Source organism: Vombatus ursinus, unplaced genomic scaffold (genome assembly GCF_900497805.2).
Source record: "Vombatus ursinus unplaced genomic scaffold, bare-nosed wombat genome assembly UNPS02015175.1, whole genome shotgun sequence".
Lineage (NCBI taxonomy): Eukaryota > Metazoa > Chordata > Mammalia > Diprotodontia > Vombatidae > Vombatus > Vombatus ursinus.
The window spans coordinates 24,424,500-24,452,327 of record NW_020954953.1 but is presented as its reverse complement, the minus strand read 5'-3'; the positions used below and the strand labels follow the sequence as shown (position 1 = coordinate 24,452,327).

At 35.8% G+C, this 27,828-nt stretch overlaps 1 protein-coding gene across 1 annotated transcript in view; it reads left to right on the top strand.

Moving 5' to 3' along the window:
* Positions 1-27,828, top strand: part of LOC114031408 (E3 ubiquitin-protein ligase parkin-like) — a 1,837,436-nt gene that overhangs the window by 1,227,080 nt on the left and 582,528 nt on the right. Inside the window, exon 7 of the mRNA XM_027846470.1 lies at positions 3,498-3,634. Within this exon, the coding sequence (XP_027702271.1) occupies positions 3,498-3,634 (137 nt within the window). The remainder of the gene's footprint in view (positions 1-3,497; positions 3,635-27,828) is intronic.

Below are 27,828 nucleotides of genomic sequence, written 5' to 3'. Positions count from 1 at the left end.
TCTATCTATCTATCTATCTATCTATCTATCTATCTATCTATCTATCTATCCATTTCAGACATGTTTAATTTAAGATGTTTACTGATATCAATCCAAAAGGATATTGACAATAACTTAGGAGAAGAATTAGGGCTATATTTGCATAGAAATGATAATAAACCTGTAGGAACTGATGAGTTCTCCAAGAGAGTATGTAAGGAAATAAGAGAAGAGCACCTAGGAGAAAGCCTTAAAGAATACTTTAGATTACATTAGCTTGTAAGCTCCTTGAAGTCAGGAACTATCTTTTTGTCCCTTTTTTTTATCCCTAGAACTTAACACAGTGCTTGGCTTATAGTAGCCACTCAATAAACGTTTATTGATTGATTGAACATACAGACTCAAGGGGTGAAAAAGTGAGGAAGTGACCAGATCTTCCTCTTAATGCTCCTAAGAGAAAAAAAAAGAGGTACTGCTGAATGGTGTTAAAAGGAGTGAAAAGAGAAGAAACTGTTAGGGACTAGGACATTAAAACACTCGATGATACGCTCTTGTAAGGAAAGAGTCACCCAAAGCCAGGCTGGCATGGCCAGGCTTTATTAAGGGATTTGCTTACAGGAAGGAGGCTCTGTGATAGCACCTTGTGGACAAACAGCAAGCAGCAGGATATCTGTAAATTCAGAGGTTTAGTCCTTAAGCTATTCATATATTTTTAGTGAGATTGTTTAAGGGAGGAGTGGACTGAAACATATTATATGTGACCAAAATGGCAGGATGTGTGAATATTCAACTAAGATAGAGTTGGTTACTAGCCTGCCACAAATCATTGTTGACCTAAATAGAATATTTATGGGTTTCTTGCTCCTAATTGTAACCATGATCCATTTAACTCATGATGTTCATAACTGCAAAGATAATCCATTTTACCCACACAGGGATACAAACAAACTTTGCTTCCTTGACAATTTTTTCAAGGTATGGTCTTAATCAAGATGGTTTAGGTGACTGTTCTGTTGTCTAATTAAAATTAATTTCAAGGGACCATTCTAATTTTTTGTGGCAATAGAATATTTTTGGTTGAATATTTCTTAAAAAAAGGCAGCTCTCAACTCAATTCTAGAAATCTTTTCATTATGTTGAAATGCCCTCATAATAAGATTCGTTGAATTGGGACACCCCCTTTGCTCTGTATTGCCCAGACTAGGGTAACTGACTGTTTAACTTGAGTTTGCTAATGGAAGGAGTTGTTGGAGACATTTCAAAATCATTTCAAAACTGTTATGAAATTAACAAATATTTGTTTTGTGGCCTTTATCTAATGGTTGTATGGGGAATGGGCAATATCATAAAAATCTTAATACCCAAAGTGCCTGATTTTTTGCCTCAAAATAATAGTTGAAATGTGCAGTGTTTCATATAAAATCAGACTCATTCATTTAATGACAAAAATATATAGAGAAGCCCTGGGAATTTTAAGCAAGAATAAGCAAGAAGTTCAATGTTTGAAGTGGTTCTTCATATGCACATGTGAGCAATTTTTCACATTTGAATGGAGAACATTAAAGGTTGGAGTATGGAGTAAACAAAAAAATAGAGGGAAAGATCTTTGAGATAAGAAGACTTACTTTTTTCCAACTATGAATTTTATATTAATGAGATATTTTTGAGTATCTGAGGTGTGGAATCAAAGAGAATGTTTGTTTGCCTTTGATTTTAAAGTATTTTGATTCTCCTTGTCATTATACTCTGAATTTAGACATCAAGGATTATGAAATTAGTCATGCTATTGGATGGAACGAAAAGCAAAACAATTAAGAAAATAATAGGCATATATTTTATAGGTTTACCTAAACTTAAAGATTTTAGTATGTACTTATAGGGGCTCAGTATTTTATTGTATAGATGTTCAACAGAAAAAAAAAATATACAACCAGAAAGACCTGAGTTTAAGTCTCAGTTTTATGTGATTCTGGGAAAATCACTGAACTTCTTAGTATTCTAGGCAACTCTCTAAGAATATAAGTTTCAGGGAGAGTTCTAACCCACATAGATAGAGGTAATTTCCTCAATTGAGAGTTCTCTGTGCCAGTGTTTTCTCAGGTTCAGTATCTGTTCTAATTAGACAGAAAAGAATGATTTGTAGAAACTTTTAAGGTTACATATATATATCCACTAATTCAACAATACTACTAGGGTAGGGAAGAGGGAAAGGACTCATACATACAAAATATTCATATCAACACTTTTTTGTGGTAGCAAAGAACTGGAATGAAGATGATATTTGTAAGTTGGTGAATGCTTGAACAAACCATGGTATACAATTGGAATGGAACATTACTTTTTGCCACAAGATAAGAAAAAGATTCAGAAAAATGTGGAAAGACATATGATCAAATGCAGAGTGAAGTGAACAAAACCCAGAAAACAATTTATGCAGTAACTACAGCTTTATCAACAGCAAGTTTGAAAGACTTAAAAACTGTGATCCATAAAATGACTAACCATGGCTTCAGTAGACTCATGAGGAAGCATCTTTCCCACCTCTTCATGAAGAACTGATAGAATTGGGGTATAGAATCAAGCATGACATTGTAGACATTGCCTAGGGGTGGCTGTGTTTTCCTTGCCCGTACTTCTTTTTGTTATTGTTGTTATTGTTCATCCTTTATTTTTGAAGAGGACCAATGTCATCATAAGGTGATGTCTTGATTCGCACATGAATTAGATTAAAGTGAAGCAGAGTTACATGAAGTTGTCAGCCTAACTCTCTTCCAGAGTCATGAGTCCAGTAGCAAGACAAAAGTCAAGATGACTGGTGATGGTCCGGGATGCAGTGGATGACCTTGGCATCTTTGATAGCTGACCTAACTTTAAGCATTCCACACCTCCTGCTTCAGCTGCCTTCATGAACAAATTATTCTCATCCATTCATTCTACCAAGGGGAAATTTTCACATGCTTGGGGTAGACATCTCCCTAACTCACTGATGAGTTTAAAGCACCTTGGTTACTCTCAACCTAGTTTAGCCCATCTGCCAAAGTGGTTTTACCTGGAGTGTGGCCACTGTACATGCTACAGCTTTTTGGAGCCACAGGTAGAATTTGTTTTTGTTTTTGAGGCAGGAAAGGTGAACGTGCTGGAAGAAAAAAACTGGCAAAAAAGGAAAAAAATATTAGCAATGGAACTTTCTAATGCACAGAAAAGAAGAGAAGGGAGAGCAGACAAGAGAAATCGACAAATCAGTCCATCTTTGAAATGTGTTGAATGTACAGTTAATTTTTTCAAATTCTATACATAATATTTTAAATTTTATACATATATGGAAATGTTCAGGTTTGTCATGTTTAGCGTAACAAAAAAACCCTAAAACTAAAATCCTGAAAAAATTGTTTTAAAAGATTATAACTGTGGTATATATTAAACCTCTGTTTCTGCCCTCCATTCTCTGCTCCCACCCCTATTCCCACCAAGTAAGTGCTACTTAATGAGACATTTTTTTTTTTACTGTGTCTTATTAGAAATCCTGTATTGGTGTTCCAGTGTATCCACCGCCATGTCATTTGCCTAGACTGTTTCCATTTATACAGTGTGACAAGGTTGAATGATCGACAGTTCATTTATGATCCAGTGCTCGGTTATTCCCTTCCTTGTGTGGGTAAGTCTATCGCTTAAATTTTTTAACCAACTTGAAAAAAAAGAGTTATTGACTTAAAATTGAGTATAGCTTAAGCAAACCTAAGGAATATTAACCTCTCTTAATGACTTGATGACCAAAATTTACATTTATATTTATGTATATGTACATATAAGTATGTACATAAACATTTATTCTCTTCATATTTATGTGTGTACCTCTATGGATTATTACCTATCTCTCTGGATTTATTGCAAGGGTATCATGATATCATTTCTGAAATCAACCAATGAGTATTTTTTTAGAGCAAAATACATGCATAAGACTTATAAACACTATAGAACCATAAATGGAGTATAAAATATGATCTCTGCCTATGAAGAACTTAGAGTCATATTGTAGAAAGAGTTTTAACATTGGTGTGGTACTAAATGATGTGGTATAGACTATAAATTTAGTAGGATTTTGGAGGCAGTGCTGATCAGTGTAAACTGAGTTTATGAAGAAAGGATTTATAGAGCAACTAGTGTGAGCTAATTCTAAAAAGGCATTCAGATCCCTTGGATTATTTTGATCCTTCTTTAGATCTACTGCCTTTGATGGCATTCAAGGCAGATTTGGAACAAATCAAATGTATCCCATATATGTTGATCTTCCTATTGGAATGTGAACTCCTTGAGAGCAGGAAATGTGTGAATTTTCTGTTGCTTTCCCCAGAGATTTGCACATAGTAAGCATGGTCCTCAGCATGGTGGGTGAACCCCCTGTACCAAACTAATAGGAAGACATATACAAGAGTCATATAGGATGGGAAGTCATGGATATGTTGAGACCTATATTGTTGAAAGGAATACCCACAGTGATACGATCACAGATTCATTTGAGTACTTTAGTCCTTGAATAATCATTCTAAAATGTCATCTTGGCTCTAAAAAGTATTTATGTAACAAGCAAATATGTACATTTTTTTTCAGATAAACATTTTGTTTTCCAAGTTGTTAAGATTTTAGCAACATACTAACTTCAACTCTTCTTTAAAAAACCTACCTCTTGACCTACATATCTCTGAAACAAATTATTTATTAACTATGTGCCCTTATCTTCAAGTGCTAATAGGAAATTTAACAAAGACATCTGTTAGAAATTATTTTTATCAGTTGCCACTGCAGTTTTGAAAGACAAATCTCTAAAGAAATGTCAAGTCTCAAATCTTCTGAGTTGTTTTCTTGACAGGGAACACAGTAAATAGATGTACATTATTTTTAGAGTTTAAGTCAAAATTCCTTATTACATTTCATCAATTATGGCTGCCATAATCCTATCTGTCCTTGATAACTATGGTCAGAAGGTCATGGGCACACCTGCCTTCAAAGAACAGAGACAAATATGAATTTGGGAGGCCTCTCTGGAACTTGTGTCATGATTAAATAGCATTCCCTGAAGACTAGACCCAACAGCAGTCCCTACATACCATGCATGTCCTCTGAAACTAGCTTTTGTCTGCATTCCATTGAACCCTTTGCCTCTCAGGTACAGAGGGAGAAAGTTCAGCTGTTCCAAGCCTTTCACTGCTCAATGGGTCCTTAATCCCACTGCCATGGAGAAGCTTAAAATCTGTGACATCACCGCTTCCTGTCATTAGAAGCTATAGTTTGTGTTATTGTAATCCTGTTAGAACAAAACACACCTTTACTGACCCCTGACTACAGCAACTTGATATCGTTTCTATGTTTTACAAGATATAAATGTTTTATACCAGTTCACTGTTTTATAAATTTAAAATATCTGTCTAGGAGGAGTCAACTTGTTCTCCTTAGCTAGAATAAAACCCAAGTGGCTACCTATCGTTGGTATTAGGAAGTTAAGGACATAGTTTCTCCTTTTTAAGAAGCAATAAATCCACCTATCTACCAACTAGTTTTAAATTTCTTTCTCCAATTTTACAGGTACCTGTCATGATAACTGATAATTTCCACTTTATGCTATTTTAAAAGAAAAGTCATTTTGATGTGTGAGAGTGTGTGTGTTTGTGTGTGTGTATCTGTGTATGGGTAAGCATGAAGCTTTTTTCTAATCCACTGAGGGACAGTGTTCAAACAGATTATCAGCACAGGGTCACAAATTCAGTCTGAAAACTGGAAGAAGTTACTGAAAGACGCATACTTTATGTATGTACCATAGCTTGATAACATGTGTGTTTGTTAGTGCTTACTGACTCATTTCTGTTAAGAAAAAGGGGAGTTACCATGGAAAATCTATACTTTGGATTTAGTTGAAGAGTGTATATTTTTATATAATGCTCAGTGGCTTTTCATTATACTGGAACCAGAATAAATCAGCCTGGAAGGATGCCATGAGCATTACTTTAAAAAAAAAACCAAAAAATTATTAAGTAAGTTTTTGTGGTGCATAATGTATTGAAATAATTGTACTGAAAATAGTACTGATACTCACTTTTTGCTGTAGCTATTTTGAGCTAACTGCCATACAAGCTCTTCCCTGGGGCCTATTAGGGCATGGAAGTGACCCTGTCCTATGTTTCAAAGGCTCTGCCAAAGGAATCCAAGCTTTAGTAAGTCCTACCAATGTGAAAAGGCTTTGTTTCCATCTCACATAGACCACATGTCTATAGTCCAAGAACCAGATAAATTTGGAGAAGGTCATCCCTAGCAGTTTGGCCACAAAGTAACATGTGTATATGTATATATGTATACATATAGATATAGATATAGATATAGATATAGATATAGATATAGATAGATATAGATATATGGATATTTGTATATTCCTGCTAGTACATATACATGTGTAGAGAGACAGAAATACATAAACATACAGATATAAGCATATATACATATACATATACGTATACCTATATGTATGTATGTATGTATTCATACACCATTAGCCACACCTTCTGATTAGCCATATGTCATGAGGCTAGGGTGAAGAAGGAGGGCTCCAGTCTGTAATCATGGAGTTCCCACACAGAAGAAATCAGACCTTTTGAAATATTGCAGGAGTCTGTAGCTAAAGGAAGATCTCCTATACATACTCTGGCAATCCTTTTTTCAAACATTATGACTCTTTGCACAGTATTAACTTCTACCTGCAGCAGAAAAACCATTGAAGCCACAAAATCTCATAAAAATTTAGATGTCAAGTGAATAAAAATGTGATTAACTAAGTGTTCTAGTATTTTTCTACTCTTTCTTTCTCTGAGTCCTTCAAATATTAACTCTGTCTTGTATTAGCAGATGATTTCCCAAATCATATTGATTCTACCACCCTTTTTGGTGACAAACAAAATCTTGTTTAAGCCATTGATAAATGTTATGATGATGATTCATATGTATGCTACTAAACAACATTCATGTGAATGCATACTTTTTTTTGGGAAAATGTCATGTGCTTTCCTTATATCTAAGAGATATAGAAATCCATTTTATTTTAAAATAAGAGTTGTTTTGAATTTATGAAGAATAAGCATAGTGTTGTGATTTGTATTATTTATAAAAAACAGTCAACATTTGGAGAAGTGGTTGTAGAGATAGCTTCTGAGTCAGGAACACCTGAGTTCAAATTTTACCTCTGATACATATGAGCTCTCTAATTCTGAATAATTCACTTCATCTCTTGGTAACCCAGAAAATTCTCTGAGACTAACATTGCAAAGGAGGAGGAGGGAGTTCTCACAGAAATCAATCATGGCAAAATAAGTAAATAAATGAATAAAATTAAAAGCAAAATATGACAAGGCTTCACTGCATTCTAGATATTTCTGCTGCATCACTCTTTTTTTTAATAATATCTTTCCCCTAAGTACATGTCAAGACAATTTTTAGCATTCATTTTTATAAGAGTTTGAGTTTCAAATTTTTCTCCTTTCCCTCTTCCTAAAGTGGTAGGCAATTTGATATAGGTTATACATGTGCTATCATGTAAAACATTTCCATATTAGTCACAGTTGTGAAAGAAGAAACATCAAGAGGAAAAAAAACAAAAAAGAATAAAGTAAGTGAAAAAAGTATTCTTTGATCTGTATTCAGAGTCCATCAGTTCTTTATCTGAATGTGGATAGTATTTTCCTTCATGATTCCTTTGTCCTTGTCTTGGATCATTGTGTTGCTGAGAAAAGCTGAGTCACTCACAGTTGATCATCACACAATGTTGCCGATACTGTGAACAACGTTTTCCTGGTTCTGCTCATTTCATTCTGCATCAGTTCATGCAAGTTTTTCCAGGTTCTTCTAAAATCTGCCTGTTTATCATTTCTTATTGCACAATAAAAATATTTCATTACATTTCATATTTCAAAATATTTCATTACATTCATATACCACAGCTTGTTCAGTCATTCTTTAATTGATGAGCATCCCCTCAATTTCCAATATATAGCCAAAACAAAAATGGATGTTATGAATATTTTTGCACATGTATGTCCTTTTCCCTTCTTTATGATCTGTTTGACATACAGACATAGTAGTGGTATTGCAGGATGAAAGAGTATGCATAGTTTTAATTAGGTCTCTTGTTGCTTTTGCTTTGTCTGAGATCAGAATTGCCAGCCCTGCTTTTTTTTACTTCAGCTGAATAGATTCTTCTCCAGCCCCTTACCTTTACTCTGTGTGTGTCTCTCTGCTTCAGGTGTGTTTCTTGTAAACATCATATTGTAGAATTCTGGTTTTTGGTCCATTTCGCTATCTTCTTTCATTTTATGGGAGAGTTCATTCCATTCACATTCACAGTTATGATTACTGAGTGTGTATTTCCCTCCATCCTATTTTTCCTCATTTGTCCTCTCTCTCCTTTCACCCTTTCCTTCCTCAACAGTGTTTTGCTTCTGCCTACAGCCTCCCCTGGTCTGCCATCTCTTCTCTCAGAACCCCCTTCCCATTTGCTTAATCTCCTCCCCTCTTACTTTCCTGTCAGGTAAGACAGATTTCTATATTCAACTGATTGTGTATAGTATTTCCTCTTCAAGCCAATACTAATGAGAGTGAGGTTCAAGTGATTCCTATTACCCACCTTCCTATCTTTCCTTCCACTGTAATAGGTTTTTTGTGCCTCTTCATGTGGAATAATTTCCCCATCTTCCTTCATTCTGCACTCAGTATACTCCTCTCTCATCCCTTAATTACTTTTTTAATGTTGTTCCCTCAGATTCACCTTATAGGTGTACCCTTTGTCTGTGTATAGTCTTTCTAGCTGTACTATTAGTGGTACAATTTTTAAGAATTGGAAATCATCTTCCCCTGTAGAGATGTTAACAGTTCAGCTCCCTTATGATCTCTTTTCCCTGTTTGTCTTTTTAGGTTTTTCTTGAGTCTTGATATTGATATCGGATTTTTTTGTTCATTTCTGGTCTTCTTCTTTTGAAAGCTTGAAGTCCTTCTATTTCATTGAATGACCATTTTTTTCCTTGAAGTATTATGCTTAATTTCATCAGGGAGGTGATTCTTGGTTATAGTCTTAGCTCCTTTACCTCCGCAATATCATGTTCCATTATTTCTGATCCTTCAGTGTTGCAGCTGGACAAATAGGAAGCCTGCAGAAACACCTCCACCAGCCTCAGTACATGCCAGACACCAGCAGTAGGATCCTGGCTCAGCACCAAGTAAGCTGTCAGACCCCTGCAATTTCCAACAGTGCCAGCCACCCCCACCACACCCCCTCAGCATAGCACCAGACACAAGGGTCCCCCGTGGGTCTCAGAGCAACATCAATACATCACCAAGTAAACAGCCAGGGCCTGCAGCCCTGGCACAAGAATCCTGAGACAATGCTCCTCCCACCCCAGAGCAGAACCCAAATTTAAAAAGAAAGAAAAGAGGCCCCCCCAAAAAAAGATAAGCAAAAAAAAAGAACAACAACAAAAAATCTGACCATAGAAAGTTATGGTGACAGGGAAAACCAAGACACAAACTCAAAAGAGAACAACAGTGTCAAAACCTCAAAGAAAAATGGGAAGTGGTCTCATGCCCAGAAAGAACTCATATAAGAACTCAAAAAGGAACTTAAAAATCATGTAAGAGTGGCAGAAGAAAAAATAGGAAAAGAAATGAGAGTGATGTAAGAGAATTATGAAAAAAAGAGTAAACAGCTTGGAAAAAGAAAACAACTGCTTAAAAAGTAGAATTGGCCAAATGGAAGAGGAGATACAAAAATCCACTGAAGAGAACAACTCCATAAAAAAAAAAGAAAACAAAACAAAACAATTCCTTGAAAAGTACATTTGGACAATTGGAAAAGAAAGTACAAAAGCTAACTGAGGAAAACAACTCCTTAAAAGTTTGAATTGGGTTAAGTGGAAGCTAATGACTCTATGAGACATCAAGAATCAATCAAACAAATTCAAAAGAATGAAAAAATAAAGAGAAAATGTACAATTCCTCATTGGAGAAACAACTGAATTGGAAAATAGATCCGATAGAGACAATGTCAAAATCATTGAATTACCTCAAAGTCATAATCAAAAGGAGGACCTGGACAGCATCTTTCAGGAAATTATCAAGAAAAATCACCCTGATATCCTGGAACCTGAAGGCAAAATAGATATTGAAAGAATCCGCTGATCTCTTCAGGAAAGAGATCCCAAAATAAAAACTCCAACAAAGATTATAGCCAAATTACAGAACTATCAGATCAAGGAGAAAATACTACAAGTGACCAGAAAGAAACAATTCAAATATTGGGGAGTTACAATCAGAATTACACAGGACTTAGCTGCTGGATCACTCTTAAGCAAACTTCACCTTAAAATTTCATACAGTAGGACTCCATGGGAACAAAACAAATCGTTTAGATGAACTCAGAAGGAAAGACATCACTGATTTCATATCACATGCCACCTCCTTGTTATACATAACACACAGTTGGCTTCACGTTGTTTCTCATCTGCAGCAAATCTTGCTTTCTAATTTTAATTGAGAAAGTCACTGTGGAGTCAGTCATCAACTCTTGCCTTAAAAATATTTTTTGTGTTCCTCCATTAACCTGCAGTGCAGCAGGAAACTTTGTTAAACCATATACTTATTTACTTTCTTCAGTCTAGGAAAGAGTATATGTGTTTAATCCTTCAGTCCAGCTGGTGCTTCATAAGTCAGTATTAAAAAGGTCTTTATGTATGTATCTCCATTGTAAAAAAAAAAAATAGTAATAGGATCGAGCACTTCGCCAAGAATGTAGGAGGAAGTTGTTCAACTTCATATTTTCCCTAGGGATGATTTTCCTTCTTGGTAGGAAGCCTTGTGAATTTTACATGTACCTGCACACGTGCACATATCAGATAGACTTTAAAAAACATTTCCTGTATGAAATACTGAGGGACTAGACTACTCTGAACAGTTGAACTTTTCAGATTATTGATTTTATAGAAAGAGACACAATATTAGTTTTTGTATCATGATTCATTTTTTCAACTAACTCTATCCAGTCTTTTTCAGCAGTCAGCTGCTTGGGTTCGTTGAAACACTGCACACTTTCCCAAATGCAGAACAAATTGATTCATTCCTCTTCTTCTAGTTTCTAGTTCCACTTCATGGTCATGCTTAATTTTTGTCCAAAAAAAATAGGTGTCTTTGCATTTGCATGTATACACATATGTGCGTGCATGCATGCACACACGCACACAAACATTATTAAACTTTACATCTGTCTATTCTGCTACTTGTCTCAATATGGACATTATACATTTTCCATCCATTTTGGTTTTTTGGTGTGGATGATTAGAATGATCTTTTTCTGTACTGTGCTTTGGCTTGTATAATTAGTAAAATGTTTTCTGTAAATAGAGGCATTTGGAGAAAAATACCTCTTTAAGGCTAATACTTTCATGGGCATGCTTTCATTGCTCTGAATTATATTGTTCCACAGTCTTTTAAAATTGTTATTTATTTTTAACAATCTTTTAAAATTTTGAGTTCCAAATGCTCTCCAACACTCCTATTCCCTCCACCCACTGAGAAGGGAAGCAAAATGATATCAATTATACATGTGAAATCATGTAAAACACATTTCCATATTAGCCATATCACAAAAAAGCAAAAAAAAAAATAAAGAAAGCAAGAAAATTATACTTCAATTTGCACTCAGAGCTTCAGTTCTCTGTATGGGAATGGATAGCCTTTATTTTTATCTCGGGACCTTTGGAATTGTCTCAGATCATTGCACTGATAAGAGTAGGTAAGTCTTTCACAGTTGATCATCATTACAACATTGCTGTTACGGTGCACAGTGATCTTCCATTTCTTCTCACTTCACTTTTCATCAGTTCACATGTCTTCCCATGTTTTTCTGAAACCACCCCCTTGTCATTTCTTGTAGCACAATAATACTCCATCACAATCATATGTCACAACTTGTTCAGACATTCCCCAAGAGATGAACATCCCTTCAATTTTCAATTCTTTGCCAGCACAAAAAAAAGCTACTGTAAATATTTTTGTACATATAGGTCTCTTTTCTTTTCTTTGATCTCTTTCGGGTGTAGACTTGGTGGTGGTGTGTCTGGGTGAAAGGGTATGCACAGTTTTATAGCCCTTTGGGCATAATTCCAAATTGTTCTCCAGAATGGATGGACCAGTTCACAACTCTGCAAACAGTTTATTAGTTTACCATTTTTTCCCTCATCCCCTCCAGCATTTGTCATTTCTGATAGGTGTGAGGTTGGTACCTCAGGGCTGTTTTAATTTAATTAGCATTTCTCTAATCAATGGTGACTTAGAGAATTTTTATATGACTATAGATAGCTTTGATTTCTTCTTCTGAAAACTGCTTGTTTATATCTTTTAACCATTTATCAATTGAAGAATGGCTCTTATTTTTATAAATTTTATTCAGTTCCCTATATATTTGAGAAATGCAGCCTTTATGAGAGAAATTTACCCTTAAATTTTTTGATATTGCTTCATTGCCGTGGTGCTTTTTAGCAAAATGTAGTTTAGCCGATTATCTCTTTTAATTAGATTTTTTTTTCTCTTGCTGTGTCTGAAATCATGATTACTACCCCTGCCTTTTTAAACTTCAGTTGAAGCATAATAGATTCTGTTCCAGTCCTTTATTTTAACTCTGTGTGTGTGTGTCTGTTTCAAGTATGTCTCTTGTAAACAACATATTGTTGGATTCTGGTTTTTAGTCTATTCTGCTGTATGCTTCTGCTTTATGGGTGAGCTCATCCCTTTCACATTAACAGTTATAATTACTATGTATTTCCCTCCATCCTCTTTTATTCTGTTTATCCTTCTCTCTCTTTTTTTAATCTTGTCTCTCCTCAGAAGTCGTCAGTCTGACTTGCTTTTAAGCACTGTTTCCTTTTATCTGCCTTCTGTTTTATTACCCCTACCCCGTATCTTTTATACCTTTCCCCTCCTATTTTCCTATTGGGTGAGATAGATTTCTGTATCCAGCTGAGTGTGGGTATGTGTATATACATATACATATATCATATATTATATATATAATATATGTGTATGTGTATATGTATATTATATATACAGTGTATATTATATGTATACGTATATATATGTACATATATATATTTTTTCCCTCTTAGAATCAATTTTGGTGAGAGTGAGGTTAATTACCTGCTTACTCCCCCCCCCCCCATTTTCCTCTCCACTATAAAAGTTATTCTTTGTTTGCCTCTTTATGTGAGAAAAATTTTCCCCATTCTGCCTCTCCCTTCCTCCTTCTCCCAGTGTATCCATCTCTCTTTCTTCGTTTTTTTTTTAAGAGATAATTCCAACACAATAGGCTCACACCCATACCTTCCATGTAGACTCCTTCCAGTTGTCCTATTCATGTTAAAGTTCCTAGGAGTTACATGTACCATCTTCCCATATAGGAATTTAAACAGTTTTACTTAATTGAGTCCGTTATGATTAATCTTTCATGTTTACCTTTTTGTGCTTCTCTTGGGTCTTGTGTTTGAACTGTCAAATAATTAAGGATAGTGGATAGAGCATTGATCCTGGCTTCAGGAGGACCTTAGTTCAAATCCGGCCTCAGACACATAACACTTACTAGCCGTGCGACCCTGGGCAAGTCACTTAACCCCATGCCTAGCCAAAAAAAAAAAAAAAAAAAAACAACCCAACAACAACAACAACAAAAGAAATTAAGGATAGACAATAGATCTTAGTAGGGTTTCTTTTTTCCTCCCTGATGTGTCTGCCTAGATTACTAAATAATGACTTATTGGGGGAGGTCATTGACATCAAAGGAAGGGACTGAAATAGGTAGGAGAAAATGATTGAACCTCCTCCTCAATTTTAGATTCCTGCAATTTAGGGAGCATTTATTCCAGTCAGTGGCTTTAATTTGGAGGGAACAATTTTCTTGACCCTGGTTAGACCACATCTGAAGAAGAGTGTGCAACCTTAAGTGCCCCATTTTATGTAGGGCAAGTTAAAGTTCATCTGGAAGAGGGCTATCAGGATGGTAAGAGGACTAGAGAATATGCCTCATGAAGATCACTTGAAGAAATGAAAGATGTTTAGTGTAGAGAAGACAAAAATGAAGATGAGGGGCCAGACCATGAGCATGATAGCATCTTAAGACACTTGAATGAGTGTTAAGAGGAAGAGAGGTTAGTCTTGGTATGTTTTGTCCCATCAGACAAAACTAGAAGCAGTGTCCAAAGGGCAGATTCAGCCTTAGTGTTAGGAAAATCTCCCTTAAAATTGGACCTAAACAAAAATGAACAAAAGTGAAGTGTTCTGTATCAGGAGTTAGTGGGTGGCCCCTCACTGGATAGCTTCAAACTCACTGACCACTTGTCAGCAGTATTTTAAAGGGAGTTCTTGTGAAGGTGGGGGTTGGACCCCATGGTCTCAGAGGTGTCTTCAAATTCTTAGTTTTACATAAGTGTTTGCATGTTGCCTCCCCTCTTCGAGGGTGAACTTGAGAACAATGACTTTCTTTGCATCCCCAGGACTTAGCACAGTGCCTCACACATAGGAGTCATTGATAAATATGCTTATGACACAAGCATTGGTAAGTGCTTGTTGATTTGACTTGACTTACATTCTGTGATTCTGTGTAACCAGCAGAAGAAGCAACAGAAGGCCAGCCTGAATGTTAAGTTAGTACTGCCATAATTTTAAAGAATGAGAAGAAGGCCTTCAGTGGTTTTGATGGAGGCTTTATGCATACACGACTATGCCTCACTTTAATCCAATTCATTCCCAAGTCAAGATATCACCTCATGATGGCATTAGTCCTCTTCAAAAATGAAGGATAAACAACAATTCAGGGTCATAGATAATAATGGCACAGGTCGTGAAGGTGTGAAGGGGTTGTGATTTGCATCAACTGGGGAAATTCTCAGGACAGTGTAATCATGGATTCATCAGAGTACCAAGTGTTCTAAAACAGTGTTCAAGTGCCAACACTCATTTGTGTTGCCCATCAAAATCTTTTCCATATTTGATAAACACTGGGCCGGATTATGTGTATGTTGGAGTCTTTTCACTGAGACCTACTCATGCTGATTCTATTCTAGTTGTCCTCTTTTAAATACACACATGCTATGTTCCTGCATCACAGATTTCAATGTCTCACAATCTCCCAGAGATCTAATTACCTACCCACTTGGAACCAAAATTGCAAGCAGGGAAAAAGAAGTTGGGTTTGATAACATTTTCTGGGCTTGTCCTTTTAAAAGTCATGTCCAGTTTTTTTTTTTCTTTTTATATCTGACACACATTTTTTACATTCCTGCCTTTCTAGGAAGGCAAAGTGGAATTTTCACCATAAGATGGTTTCCATGATGTACCTATCTATTGTGTTTCTTGTGTATCCAGCAATATTGTGGCTACATATTTGTCATAGCATATTGTGACTTAACTTGTCACCATGTTCTCTTGAATATCATGAATGTTTCCTTGGAAATAATTAGATTTGTTGAAATGTCTTCTATGTAAATACTGATACTTTAAAGGGATATAGTTGTAGTCAGTAAGTCAACAAGCATTTATTATATGCTAAGGGTACAATGAAAATATAAAGAAAGGCAGAAACAGTCCCTGGTGTCAAGGTGCTCATATTTTATCTGTATCCCATTCTTACCCCAAATATCTTATAGAAAATATCTGTGCCATCAGGGGTCACAGTATTGAGATGTTGGTGGCTGCTTGCTCTCGACTACAAACTTGCTACAGGTGTCTCTTCGTCACTAGCTGCCTTCTTTATTATCAACATCTTCTCCTTACTTCCCCCATTTCTCCTTCTGACTGACAACTTTCCCACCATTACCACTAATCTCTACAACATCCTTCCTTCTATTTTTTCCTTTTCTTTTTTTCTTGTCCTCTCCGTCTCTTTTCATTGTGGTTACATTCCTCAGCTTTTGCACAAAACAGGCTGGCCCTGCATTGACATCACCAGTCAATCAGTGTGCTTCTTTACTTTCACACAGTGAACACATGGGAGATAATCTTTGAATATTTAGTTCCTCTCATTTATGTTCATTCATTGTTGGATACCCATTGAGTGTTCTCTCTACTGATAAAACTGTTTCTTTACCATCATCCAATGGTTCTGTCCAATTCCAAAGCTCTTCCAAAAGGCTGAAGGTTCTGGAATCCTGGTCATCAAATCTAAGCACAAAATCAAAATACACTGGCAAATACACACACATCTACATACATAAAACGTACATATATATATATACATACATACATACATATACACACATATGTATAGTTCTATAACATTCATTCCTCCCTAAAATTCACATGAATGATCAATAATGATGATAATGATATGTATGTATATGTACATATATGAATATAAATAAGTAAGCTATATAGCACTGGAAGGCCTGAATTCAAATATGGCCTTTGATACATAGTAGTTGTATGATCTTAGACAAATCCCTCATGCCCTCCATGGCTGTGATATTCTCTAAAAAACTAAAAGTCTCAGAGCAGGTATAGAGTTTCTATGTCATTGAAATCATAGGTCCAGGCAACAATATTTTGGTCTAGATTTGTTGTGTCATCAATGGAGGAAACGTTCTGTATAGTAATTTCTTTCAACAATGAAGATCAGCAACTTTTCTATAGACTACGGTCACCAAGAGGGTAGTCAAATCACTACCCTCTTAGTCATACAGGCAGTATATTTCAGAGGCAGAATTTGAACCCAGATCTTCCTGACTCCAAGGCCATTCCTTTCTCCACTATGGCATTTTGTGTCTCACCTTATACATAATAATCACTTAGTCGATATTACTTGAATTAAATCCTACGAAATACCTTATTGGCAATATGTTGCAGTCCACTCATGCTCACCTTGTAATTCTCCATTGCCCTTCTAATGAGCTGAAACTTAAATTCTTCGTAGGCTATGATATTCCATCACTTGCAGCCATGCTGCATAGAGCATCACCAGAAGAATATTGACATTAAAAAGATGGATCTTTGTTTCAGGGAGAAGTATAGGGTCATTAAAAGCACAACACAGTTTCCCAAATGCCATCCAGTCCAGTTTATTCCTCCTGTATATTTTGGGATCCACTGAATTGCCCATCGTCTATAGCTATCCAAGATAAACATACTGATGGAAGAGCTCTATGGGTTGTCCATCCAAGTGCATATAATCATTTGAACAATAAGCACTTGAAAATAGGATTTAGAAATAGCTTTGTTAGATAGTTTTATTATATGTTGTGCATCACATGGCACATATGGCACCCATTATGTTTTTGCCCATATAATTAGGTTATAATAAAGTTACGTGTTAAGTAAATTGTTGAGCCAACTTGACATACCCCTGCTATGGTTGTCATGCTGTTTTAGTAATACTCAGAGTCATTTTGCGCAAATAAATTTCACTCCTAAGTGTTTTTTCCTTGTTCTTGCTTTCCTCTCTTCCCCACTCTCTTTGAAAAAAAGGGCAATGACGAGTGGTGGAAAGAAGTTTTTAAAAAATTTTAAAGAGATAGTATTCTCTTTTTATAAGTGAAAAATCAAAACATATTTCAGCTATAGTTTCACTACCTGCACTAAAGGTGTCTGGAGAGAAGCCAATGTGTGAAAAAGATAACCATAGGGAACCTTGCTTGGACAAGAATTATTCGAGTAGTTATTTCTGAAAACATTTTTTTTTTAAAGTTTGAATGTTCTTCAGGAAGATGAGACTTTTTCCTTCCCACTTTTCACTGGCATTTGCCACATTTTCTGGTATTTTGCAATACTATACATTTCATATACTCATGTACTGTTAGTGTTGTTAATATTAGAAAATTGTTGGGGTTTTTTTCTATTATGCATGAGATTTTAAAGAGGTTTCTTACACGCTAAGCATGATTTACAAAAATTCTGATAGGCTATTTTTTAAAATTAGGATATGGGATTGTAATTTAATGGGAAAAAATCACTCAGGAAAGTAACAAATCTTAATCAAAACATACCTGAATAGCATCCATTGTGATCAGGGTTGGTTATTGAAAATTATATTAGTGTTAATTAAAAACGCATTCACTGGTAATCTTTCTTTCATTTGACAATGTAAATATTTTTAATTCATAGAACACAGTCTCCAAGATTGGAAAGTTAAGCCCAACCCAGACCCCTCCACCCCTTTAATATGTACAGATAACTCTATACTTTATGGTGGTGGTGGTGGTTGCTTTTTTTTTTTTTTTTTGCTTTACCTCTGATCTTATTGGGAAGGCTTTTTATTTTTTTTAAATTAATTTATTTTGATTTATCAACAATCACTTTCATATGCTTTTGAGTTTAAAATTTTTCATCCCCTTCCTCCCCACCACCCTCCCCAATACGGCACACAATGTGATATAGACTGTATATGTACATTCTTATTAAACTCATTTTCAGATTAGTGATGTTGTAAGTAAAAATTAGAAGTAAAAGGAAGAACCACCAGAAAGAGTAAACAAAACTCAACAGAAGAGAAAAAAAATAGCAAATAGTATGCTTCAATCTGCATTCAAATTCCATAGTTCTTTCTTTGGATGTGGATAGCATTTTCCATCACGAGGCCTTTGGAGATGTCTTAGATCCTTGTATTGCTGGGAAGGGTTAAGTTTATCCATATTAGTCATTGCACAACGTGGCTGTTATTGTGTACAACATTCTCTTGGTTCTGCTCACTTCACTCAGCATCAGACCATACAAGTCTTTCCAGGTTTTCTGAAGTCAGCCTGTTCATCATTGCTTATAGCACAATAGTATTCCATTACATTCATATACCACAACTTGCTCAGCCATTCCTTATTTGATCGGCATCTTCTCAATTTCCAATTCTTTGCCCCACAAAAAGAGCTGCTATGAATATTTTTGTATATGTGGGTCCTTTTCCCATTTGTATGATCTCTTTGGGATATAGCCCTAGAAGTGCTATTGGTGGGTCAAAGGGTGTGCACATTTTTATAGCCCTTTGGGCATAGTTCCAAATTTCTCTCCAAAATGGTTGGATCATTTCACAACTCCACCAACAACATATTAGTGTTCCAGTTTTCCCACATCTTCTCCAACATTTATCATTTTCCAGTTTTGCACATTGGCCAATCTGATAGGCATGATGTGGTACCTCAGAGTTGTTTTGATTTGCATTTTTCTAATCAATAGTGATTTAGAGCATTCTTTCATATGACTATAGATGGCTTTAATTTCTTCATCTGAGAACTGCCTGTTCATATCCTTTGACCATTTATCACTTGTATTCTTATAAATTTGACTTAATTCTCTATATATTTTAGAAATAAGGCCCTTATCAGAGAGACTGGTTGTAAAGTGGTGGTTGTTCTTAAGCAGAAGGCATTTGTTGAGTGCTTACCATGTGACTGACAAGCACTGGGCTGGGTCCTGAAGGAACAAAGACAAAACTGGAACTTTACCTTCCCTCTAGGAATTTACATTCCAAATGAGAAGGCAATCTGCGTGTGTGTGTATGCATATACATGACATACTTATATGTGTGTGTGTATGTGTATGGTAACGGGAGGGGATGGAAGAATAAGAATCTGGCAAAAGGTGGCATTTGAGCTGAACTTTGAATGAAACTTATCTGTGTATTCAGTGCACAGAGAACATAATATATTTTTGCTTTAGCTCTGACCTGTGATTTCCAAGATGTGAGACTTATGATTTTTTCAGCCCAGTGAAGAAACTCCTTCAACCAAAATAAATCGGGGAGTGACTTGAACCTTCAAGTCTGAGAGTTGAGTGACATAGGGGACCAAGGGGTCAAGTGATTTTTCCAAGGTCACATTTTCAGTGTGTATCAGACCTGGGACTTAAATCCTTCTTCTCCTACCATATTTTGCCTGGCTATACACAATTGTTATATTTAACTTTTCTTTGGTTGCTATAAAGTATAAAAGTGAATCCCTAATATCTCTCTTTGTTGGCTCAATTTAAAGCTCACAGTACCATCCATAGCAAAACAAAAGCAAACAGTAGTATCTATGGAGGGTCACTGTGAATGATAAGATCTGTGTTATCACAGGATTATAATAATTTGAGTCAAAGAGGACTTGTGTGACAGGAGTTTCAAAAAAGCATTGCTTCCTGCATAAATTGAATATCCACCTTCCTTTGTCAGTAGTTATATGCACCACTAGCTATGATATCATACCTTTGTTTTTGTGTGTATGCATGTGGTTAAGCTATAGTGTGTCATTAGATTTTAAATGCCACGTTACTTAGCTGCTGAGTGATTGCAGATAATGAAGAACAGCATAGCATTAGACTGTCTTAAAGATATTCTAGCCACTGCCTAATTTTCTCTTGCCTACCCAGCCTCTTGGAGATTTCTCAGAAAATAAAAGTTATGCCTACTGTACTATAGCTGCATCATTCCAAGCAAAACAAGGACTTTCCTAGACTCCAGGCCTTAAGAGATAAGTAATTTGTGGCAGAGATTGCTTAGGAATCAATAAAAACACTTAAGTATCTATATCTACATGTGTATCTATTAAGTATATAATGTGTGTCATATATATGATACTTGTCATATACAAATGTACCTACATATGTAACTAGTCCTCTAGTAGTACCTAATTGTTTGTTGCTTACCGATATCATCAGAAACATTCATTAAGGGCCCATGAGGACCATGTCAGGTTCTCAGCTTTACTCTGGTCACTTTTCTAAAATGTCATGCAGTAAGAGTGAAAGTGACGTATTCCATCTCCTTGTATGGTGTCTTGTATTAATGAGATGCCATGCACAGAATTGGCTTCGAGCAGGTGACCTTCAACTCTCTTTGAAATAATTATAAATGTGTTTAGTGGAGATCATTTGCATATCCATGAAAGACACTTTATAACTTAATTTCTAAACAGGACAGAGAAGTGATTCAATACATGAAAGACATATCAATACAACAAGAAAGGGAGTGGTTTAGTATGCTAGTGTGATTGGCAAAAACACGTACTGTACCTTGAACTAAATGATGCTCTTGCACATTTCTAGGAGGTTCAGCATGATGGGTTCTTCTCAGAGGCATCATCAAGTGGTGAAAAGAGTGCTAGAACTGGAGTCAGGCAATACTGATTCCTACCATTGTGCTAGAAATGTTAATAGAGACACAATTTGCTCATCTCTATAATTGTTGCTGCTATTCACTCATTTCAGTCATGTGTGATTCTCTGTGACAGAGATACTGGCAAGACATTGGAGTGGTTTGCCATTTCATTCTCCCCCTCATTTCATAGATGAGGAAACTGAGACAAACAGGGTTAAATGACTTGCCCAGAATCACACAGCCAGTAAGTGTCTGAGGCTGGATCTGAACTCAGGTCCTCCTGAGTGTTCTATCCACTGTACCACCTCACTGCCCCTCAGTTGTATAACAGAGAGAATGATTCACATATTATCTTGGTCATAGGATTATTGTGAATAAAACATCATGTAAATGTTAAAGTACCAGAAAAGTGAGAGATGATGACGAAGATGATGATGATTCTGACAGGGTGGGCCCCTTTATTGTTATAATGATAGAGGGCCAGATCAGTGAATTAAATGATATAGGAGACTTCCTAATGAGGAAACTTCTCTAGAAGTAGTGGTCCATACCCTCTATGCATTTTACAGCTTAGATCTCTACACGGGATACTCAAAGTTTAAGTGATTTGTTCAGAGTTTCACAGCCACTACATGGCAACCACTCCCTCTGCATATGTCTGCTAATAGGTAAGACCTAGGAAGTAATCTTTTCATTATATATTTTTCAGATTCTTACCAAGATTTTTGTGTTTTGTGTGTATGTGTGTGTGTGTGTGAGTCTGGGTCTCTGTACAGGAATTGGGAAGAGTACATATCTATAGAAATGATGAAATAAATGGAAAATAAGAGAGATGGAGATTGGGAGAATTAGTATTTTTTTTCATTCATATACATTATATATATATATGTATGTGTGTGTATATATATATATATATATATATCCTTTCATCCTACCCCTCCCCCTCCCTACAGCTCCTTCCAATGTGTTATTAGTCACCTTTCAGTTTAGAATAGACGTTCCCTGAGGTCCCTTCCAGCTCAAACACTGTTTGACTATGATTCAGTAATTCTTAGACAGTCACCAGTTTATTGTTACCTCCAGGTAAGGAGAAGGCCTGCTGGAAGTGAACTTGTCCATCAGACTCTCTTTTGCTACAGTAATGTGACATAATGGTGCTCCCTAAGGTGTACCTTAGCTATAGTTATCATCTTTCTCTACATGCATCATGGCATAAATGCCCAAAGTTGCTGTAGGCAACTTGCTAACATATTGGCTGGAAACCTCACTTTAAAATCTGGGCTGCCAACCAAATACTTCAGAAAGTGATTCCTTATTACTCACGCCCCCCCTCCCATAGTTTTTTAATTATGAAATTAGCTTCTCTTCTTAATAGAAGAGATATTTACTTTTATGAGTTCTCTTTTAACATAGAGGTTGCTTAGCTTTATTTATAACCATGCCTTTAGTTTATATCCAGAAGCTCTAGATTAGCCCTTAAGCCTATTAAGACCACAGAGTTAGGTGAGAGAAGCTCTATCTAGGCCAAAAAAGGTTGCTTTTGAGCCTACACTCTCTTTATGAGAAGCAACATAATCAGTTATGCCAAGTACAACTTAAAACTCTCTCCCTCGCACCATCCTGTTCCCCACTCACCCCTCTAGTTAGTTTGATTGATGGATCTGCAGTTCTAGTTATATTCTCTTGGCCTAGAAATGCTTTGGGAAGAACATAAATCATAAAATCATACATCTGGAGCAGGTGGGATCCTTAGAAATCATCCAGTCCAACTCCCTCATTTTAGATTTGAACTCTGGTCTTGTGGATCCATGATGCTTTCCCAAACTGACCTCATCACCACCCTCTGCACCACTTTTCTCTGAGTTAAGTGGCCTTGGAGAAGTCATCCAACCTTTCTGGGCTTCAAATACCTTATCTGTAAAATCAGAATAATATTCCACCTTCCTGAAGGCAAGGGAAAGGTTTACGTTATTCTTTGAAGGACATTCTGACTCTAGGATGCATGTATCCTATATTATCCCCAAGAAATAGGATAAACATGGCTCTTGAAGCTGAAATTTCCCATGGTAGAACTTCTAAGGGTTTTGTCAGGGAAGTTAATTACTGTTAAACCTTTAAGCATTGTCTGTTTTCTCGATGAGAAGCGTGCATGCCTCTTTAACTATTCTGAACAACCTATCATAACAACTTCTAACTAGGTAGATCTGCATAAAATATATCTTCCATCACTTCATCTATGTGAATGTATACACATAATCAATATAAAAAATGGGGTTCTTGCAGAAAAATGAAAATATCCTTCAAGAAGAATATGAAAGTCTTATTTTATAAACCACAGTTTGTGGAATAATCTGAAATAATGAAACATTTTGACGTTAACTAGATATTAATCTTATTTAACATTAAAATAATTTAAGCTTTAGCAGATATGTTGTCTTATTACTCATATTCAGTATGCTCCTTTGAAAGCTTTATCTGAGCATGTGGATTTGATTGTGTGCAATGTAGTGTAATGAGAAAAGCACCTGAAGTGGGAGCTCAGAGACATGGGCTAGAGAATGCTGGAGTAGATGATCCCTAAGGAAACCTTCTATTTCAAAAATTCTTTGACTCTATAAGTATGCACGTGTAATTCTTGCATGTCCAGGATTTTAGCTTGTTATATACCTGGTCAAACCTCTATTACCTTCCTTGGCAAAAGGATCAAAGATACTATTTATAGCTTTGAATTATATTATAAATACCATAAAGGAAGAGATTTAGAATAGTAAAGAAGTTCACATATTTTATGCAGAGGTTCAGAGAAGAAGGGAGAATATTAAGAAGTTTAGATGACCTCTATAGTTCAGGCTAGGTTGTTACTTATGATAGTAGTACACAAGACACAGTTTCTAGAGGGAAAGGATTACTGTTTCCTCCTTGCCCCACCTTTAAGAAGGTTAAAATTGTAGGTGAAACTGAAAGATTCCAGACAAATGCTTAATTAACCTCATAACTCTAAAATTCTTTGATTCTATGGACAATGTATGACCAGCCTCAGATATTTGCTTAATATCCTTAGAATATCCTTAGTACACTAGAGAGGCATCATGGTATAGTAGAAGAAACACTCAAATTAGAATAAGAAAATAAGAATAAGAAAAACTTATTTTGATTTCCAGGGCTACTTTTTACTATATAAGTGAACTTGGGCAAATCATTTAATCTATGATGTCCTCGATTTCTTACCATCCTCCATGGAGGGTTGGATTAGATGAACTCTAAGATCTCTTTTAGCTCAAAATCTATGATCCTTTAAGTGGTAGTATTATGGCTGCCAATTAATATTTTAATCATGATAGTATTCCTGCACTGTCTTCAAGGATAACTTCGAAATTGGATAGGGACTCTATAAAAGGTGAAGTCCTCCCGATGCTCCAGTATGCAAATGATATTTTACTGAAGGTAGAAGCCCAGGAATATTGCACACACTACTAAAATGGCACCCTTACCAACTCAAAAGAATTCAGCCTCTCTATATAGGAAAAAATCAAGTGGATGAAGAATGTTTATTTCCCAGACTGTTGTTGTTTAGTCTATTTTTCAGTCGTGTCCAACTTTTTGTGGCCCCATTTAAGATTTTCTTGGCAAAGATACTAGGACTGATTTACCATTTCCCTTTCCAGCTCATTTTACAGGTAAGGAAACTGAAGTAAACAGGGTTAAGTGACTTGCCCAGGGTCACATAACTAGGAAGTGTAAGGCCAGATTTGAATTTAGGAAGCACAACATTCTATCCACTGTGCCGCCTATTTCCCCAAACTATGATATGCAATTGAATGGATGACCTATAGAGCTTTTCTATTATTTTCTATACCTAGGGAAGATACTGTAGATGGACAGTGATCAGAGTCTAATGCTGAATAAAAGGAAGAGAGCAAGCTGAATTCCCTTTGGGTAATTGTATAGTATTTTCTTTTATCACTATAAGCTTCTCTCTGAAACATAGGCCAGCATTTTTAAAATTAATATTCTTCCAGTCCAGAGAACTAAAATGACAGACTAACCATAGACACATAGAGTTTGGTATATGATATGCTATGTTGCTAAGAATTGTGCAAGAAAAGCCATGCAGACAACAATATCAGAGAAATATATGACTAGAAAATATATGGTGCAAGAGTGAGGGAGGAACTGATAGTTTATATGTTTCATTGATACCCTCATAATATAAAGAGATTTAGCAAAATGTAACACCTTCTACACCATTCTGTTGGTTGAATCCTTCATGGGAAACTTACAGGAGTACTTGGACAACCATTACATAGTAGGAGAAGATGTGGATAAGTTTTGATCTTCATTTTTGGAGGGAATATTCTCACTAATTAGATCACAAAGTTACCTAAGTACCAAAGTATCATGATGGTACCAATAGCCACAACACATTTGGAAATATTGAAGCAAAAAAAAGGAAAATGTGAAATAGTATTATGGGTAGGAAGGACTGTTAAATAGAGGTAGATTTGATGAATGGGAAATCATTAATCTAAAATTTATCTTTAGATTTTTTTTTTGTGGATTTATGGGGCTTTTTAAAGAAGTGATTCAGCTGGTCTAGGGTAGAGGAAGACCAATTAATACTCATTGATTTGACTTCTTTCCTTAACAGTGACTATTCCATTTACTTAATATAATAGTAATATATAGTACAAACAAGGATATAAGGGTGAAAAGCAAAGTCAGAATGCTACTCTGAATCTAAACATCATTTTAGAGATACCACTGCATTTTATCATCTAGACACATCATTGAAATCAGTGTTGTGTATTAGATTACAGATCAGAACTTACGGAGTAGATTGGGTTCCCTGAAAAAGACATAAAAGTGTTTAAAACATCTACAGAGTCAGTGTTACAGTGAAAGGAAATGATAGCCATACTATTTATCAAATTGTATGATAACTGAAGAAGCCAGTGAATTTATCTTCTCACACCCTTCAACCCCATTTACCAAGATTTGGATCAAATGTGAAACCTGATATGTGGAAAATACATATACTGTACATTGGAAAGTGTTTTCTAACTGTATTAATCGCTTGAAAACCTTGTGTAAGTTAGGCTTTAAAGGACAACTAAGTAGGCTTAAGTTAAAAATACGTTATAGATGTCCTGTTTTTCTTTATTTAACCAGAGAAATTCAGAAGCCTGGTTAGAGCCTCCTAAGAACCTTTCTTTCACTGGTGGATAAATGGAAAGTTTTCCATCATATTCAGAATGGAGGGGCATTTAGTTTGCACCTTTAAAATTAACTCTCTAGTTTATTGATCTGACCAGAGTCTTATAGGGAATGAAATGTTTCCTCTGGTCTTGCTTGACCCTTCTTTCTCTCTTTAAATTTTTTATTTTAATTTTTTAATTTTTTAATTTCATTTTTTTTCTGAATTTAATGCAAAGATGTATTTAATATAGAGCTAAACTGACGAAAGAGGATTATATGTGAGAATACAAACTTCTACTACTTGCTGGATTTTTCTAAGTATGCCACAAAATCAACATGTTAATTTCAAAGCTCTCCTGCTTGTCTGCTTTTCCTAACCTTCTTTCTCATGAAGGAACTTCTTTTTCTTCTTTTCATAGAAAGGTTTAGTTCCAAAGGTCCATGGCTTTCACCAATGACCTAAATTGCTTTTTTTTAAGTCCATTCATTCAAGAAATGTTTGTTAATTACATTGGTTAATTAATTTAATCCTTTGTTAATTACAACATTCATCACAAATATAATATAATAAACCAGACAAGAGGAATCCATCTAGGAACATAGCATTGAGAATTAGTTGGGATCTTAATGATCATCTGATCCAATTTCCTCGTTTTACAAGTGAGAAAACTGAAATATAAGAAGGTTAAGTAACTTAAGCCCTGACTCCAGGGCTGGTGCTCTATCCACTGCGCTACCTAGCTGCTTCAACACCTACATTTCTTACACCTGCAACATCAACAGGTCTCAGTATTTTCATGTATTCACAATCCATTATATTCCTGGAGAGTTTTCTCCCTGTCTGCATACTCTTGTTCTTACTGGTCATTTTTTTTCCATGCACCTGAATGTCTCAGTCCATTTCTCCTCTCTTTGCTGTTCTGTGTGTGATAAAGAGAAGGAAAAGAGACTCTCTTATCACCCAAGGTGATAGTATGATTAAATATCAAATCTAAGATTCAGACAGGTGTGATAAGGAGAATATTTGTTTGAAAGGCAGATGCTACCCTGGGAATTTGGTTGGTCTGGAGAAAGAGAGGCTGAATCATTCCTGTGATGTCCTTGTCTCTTGTAATGCAAAGAGCCCCACCAACGGAAAGCCAAGGTCCTAGAGGTTTAGTGCAATTCCAACTGCCTGAGACAGCTTCTTTTCAATCCAACATTGGTGTAATGGTGAATGAATATGAAAGCAGAAAAGAGCAGCATCTCTTTTTTTCATAATCCACCCAAATGTAGATGGGGTCGCCTGATGCTCTGTATGAAGGGAAAGGTAATTCATAATTAGCAGAGAAAATAATCTGAAAAAAATCAGCACATACACCTGTTTAAGAGACTTACTGTTGTGGTTCTAGACTTTGAAGAGACTACTCCAGCTAGGAACAAGAAACATTCAGTTAAATCCAGAAGAGAGGACCAATCTTACACACGGGAGAAGTGACTTGCCCAGGGTCACACAGCTAGTAAGTGTTATGTGTCTGAGGCTG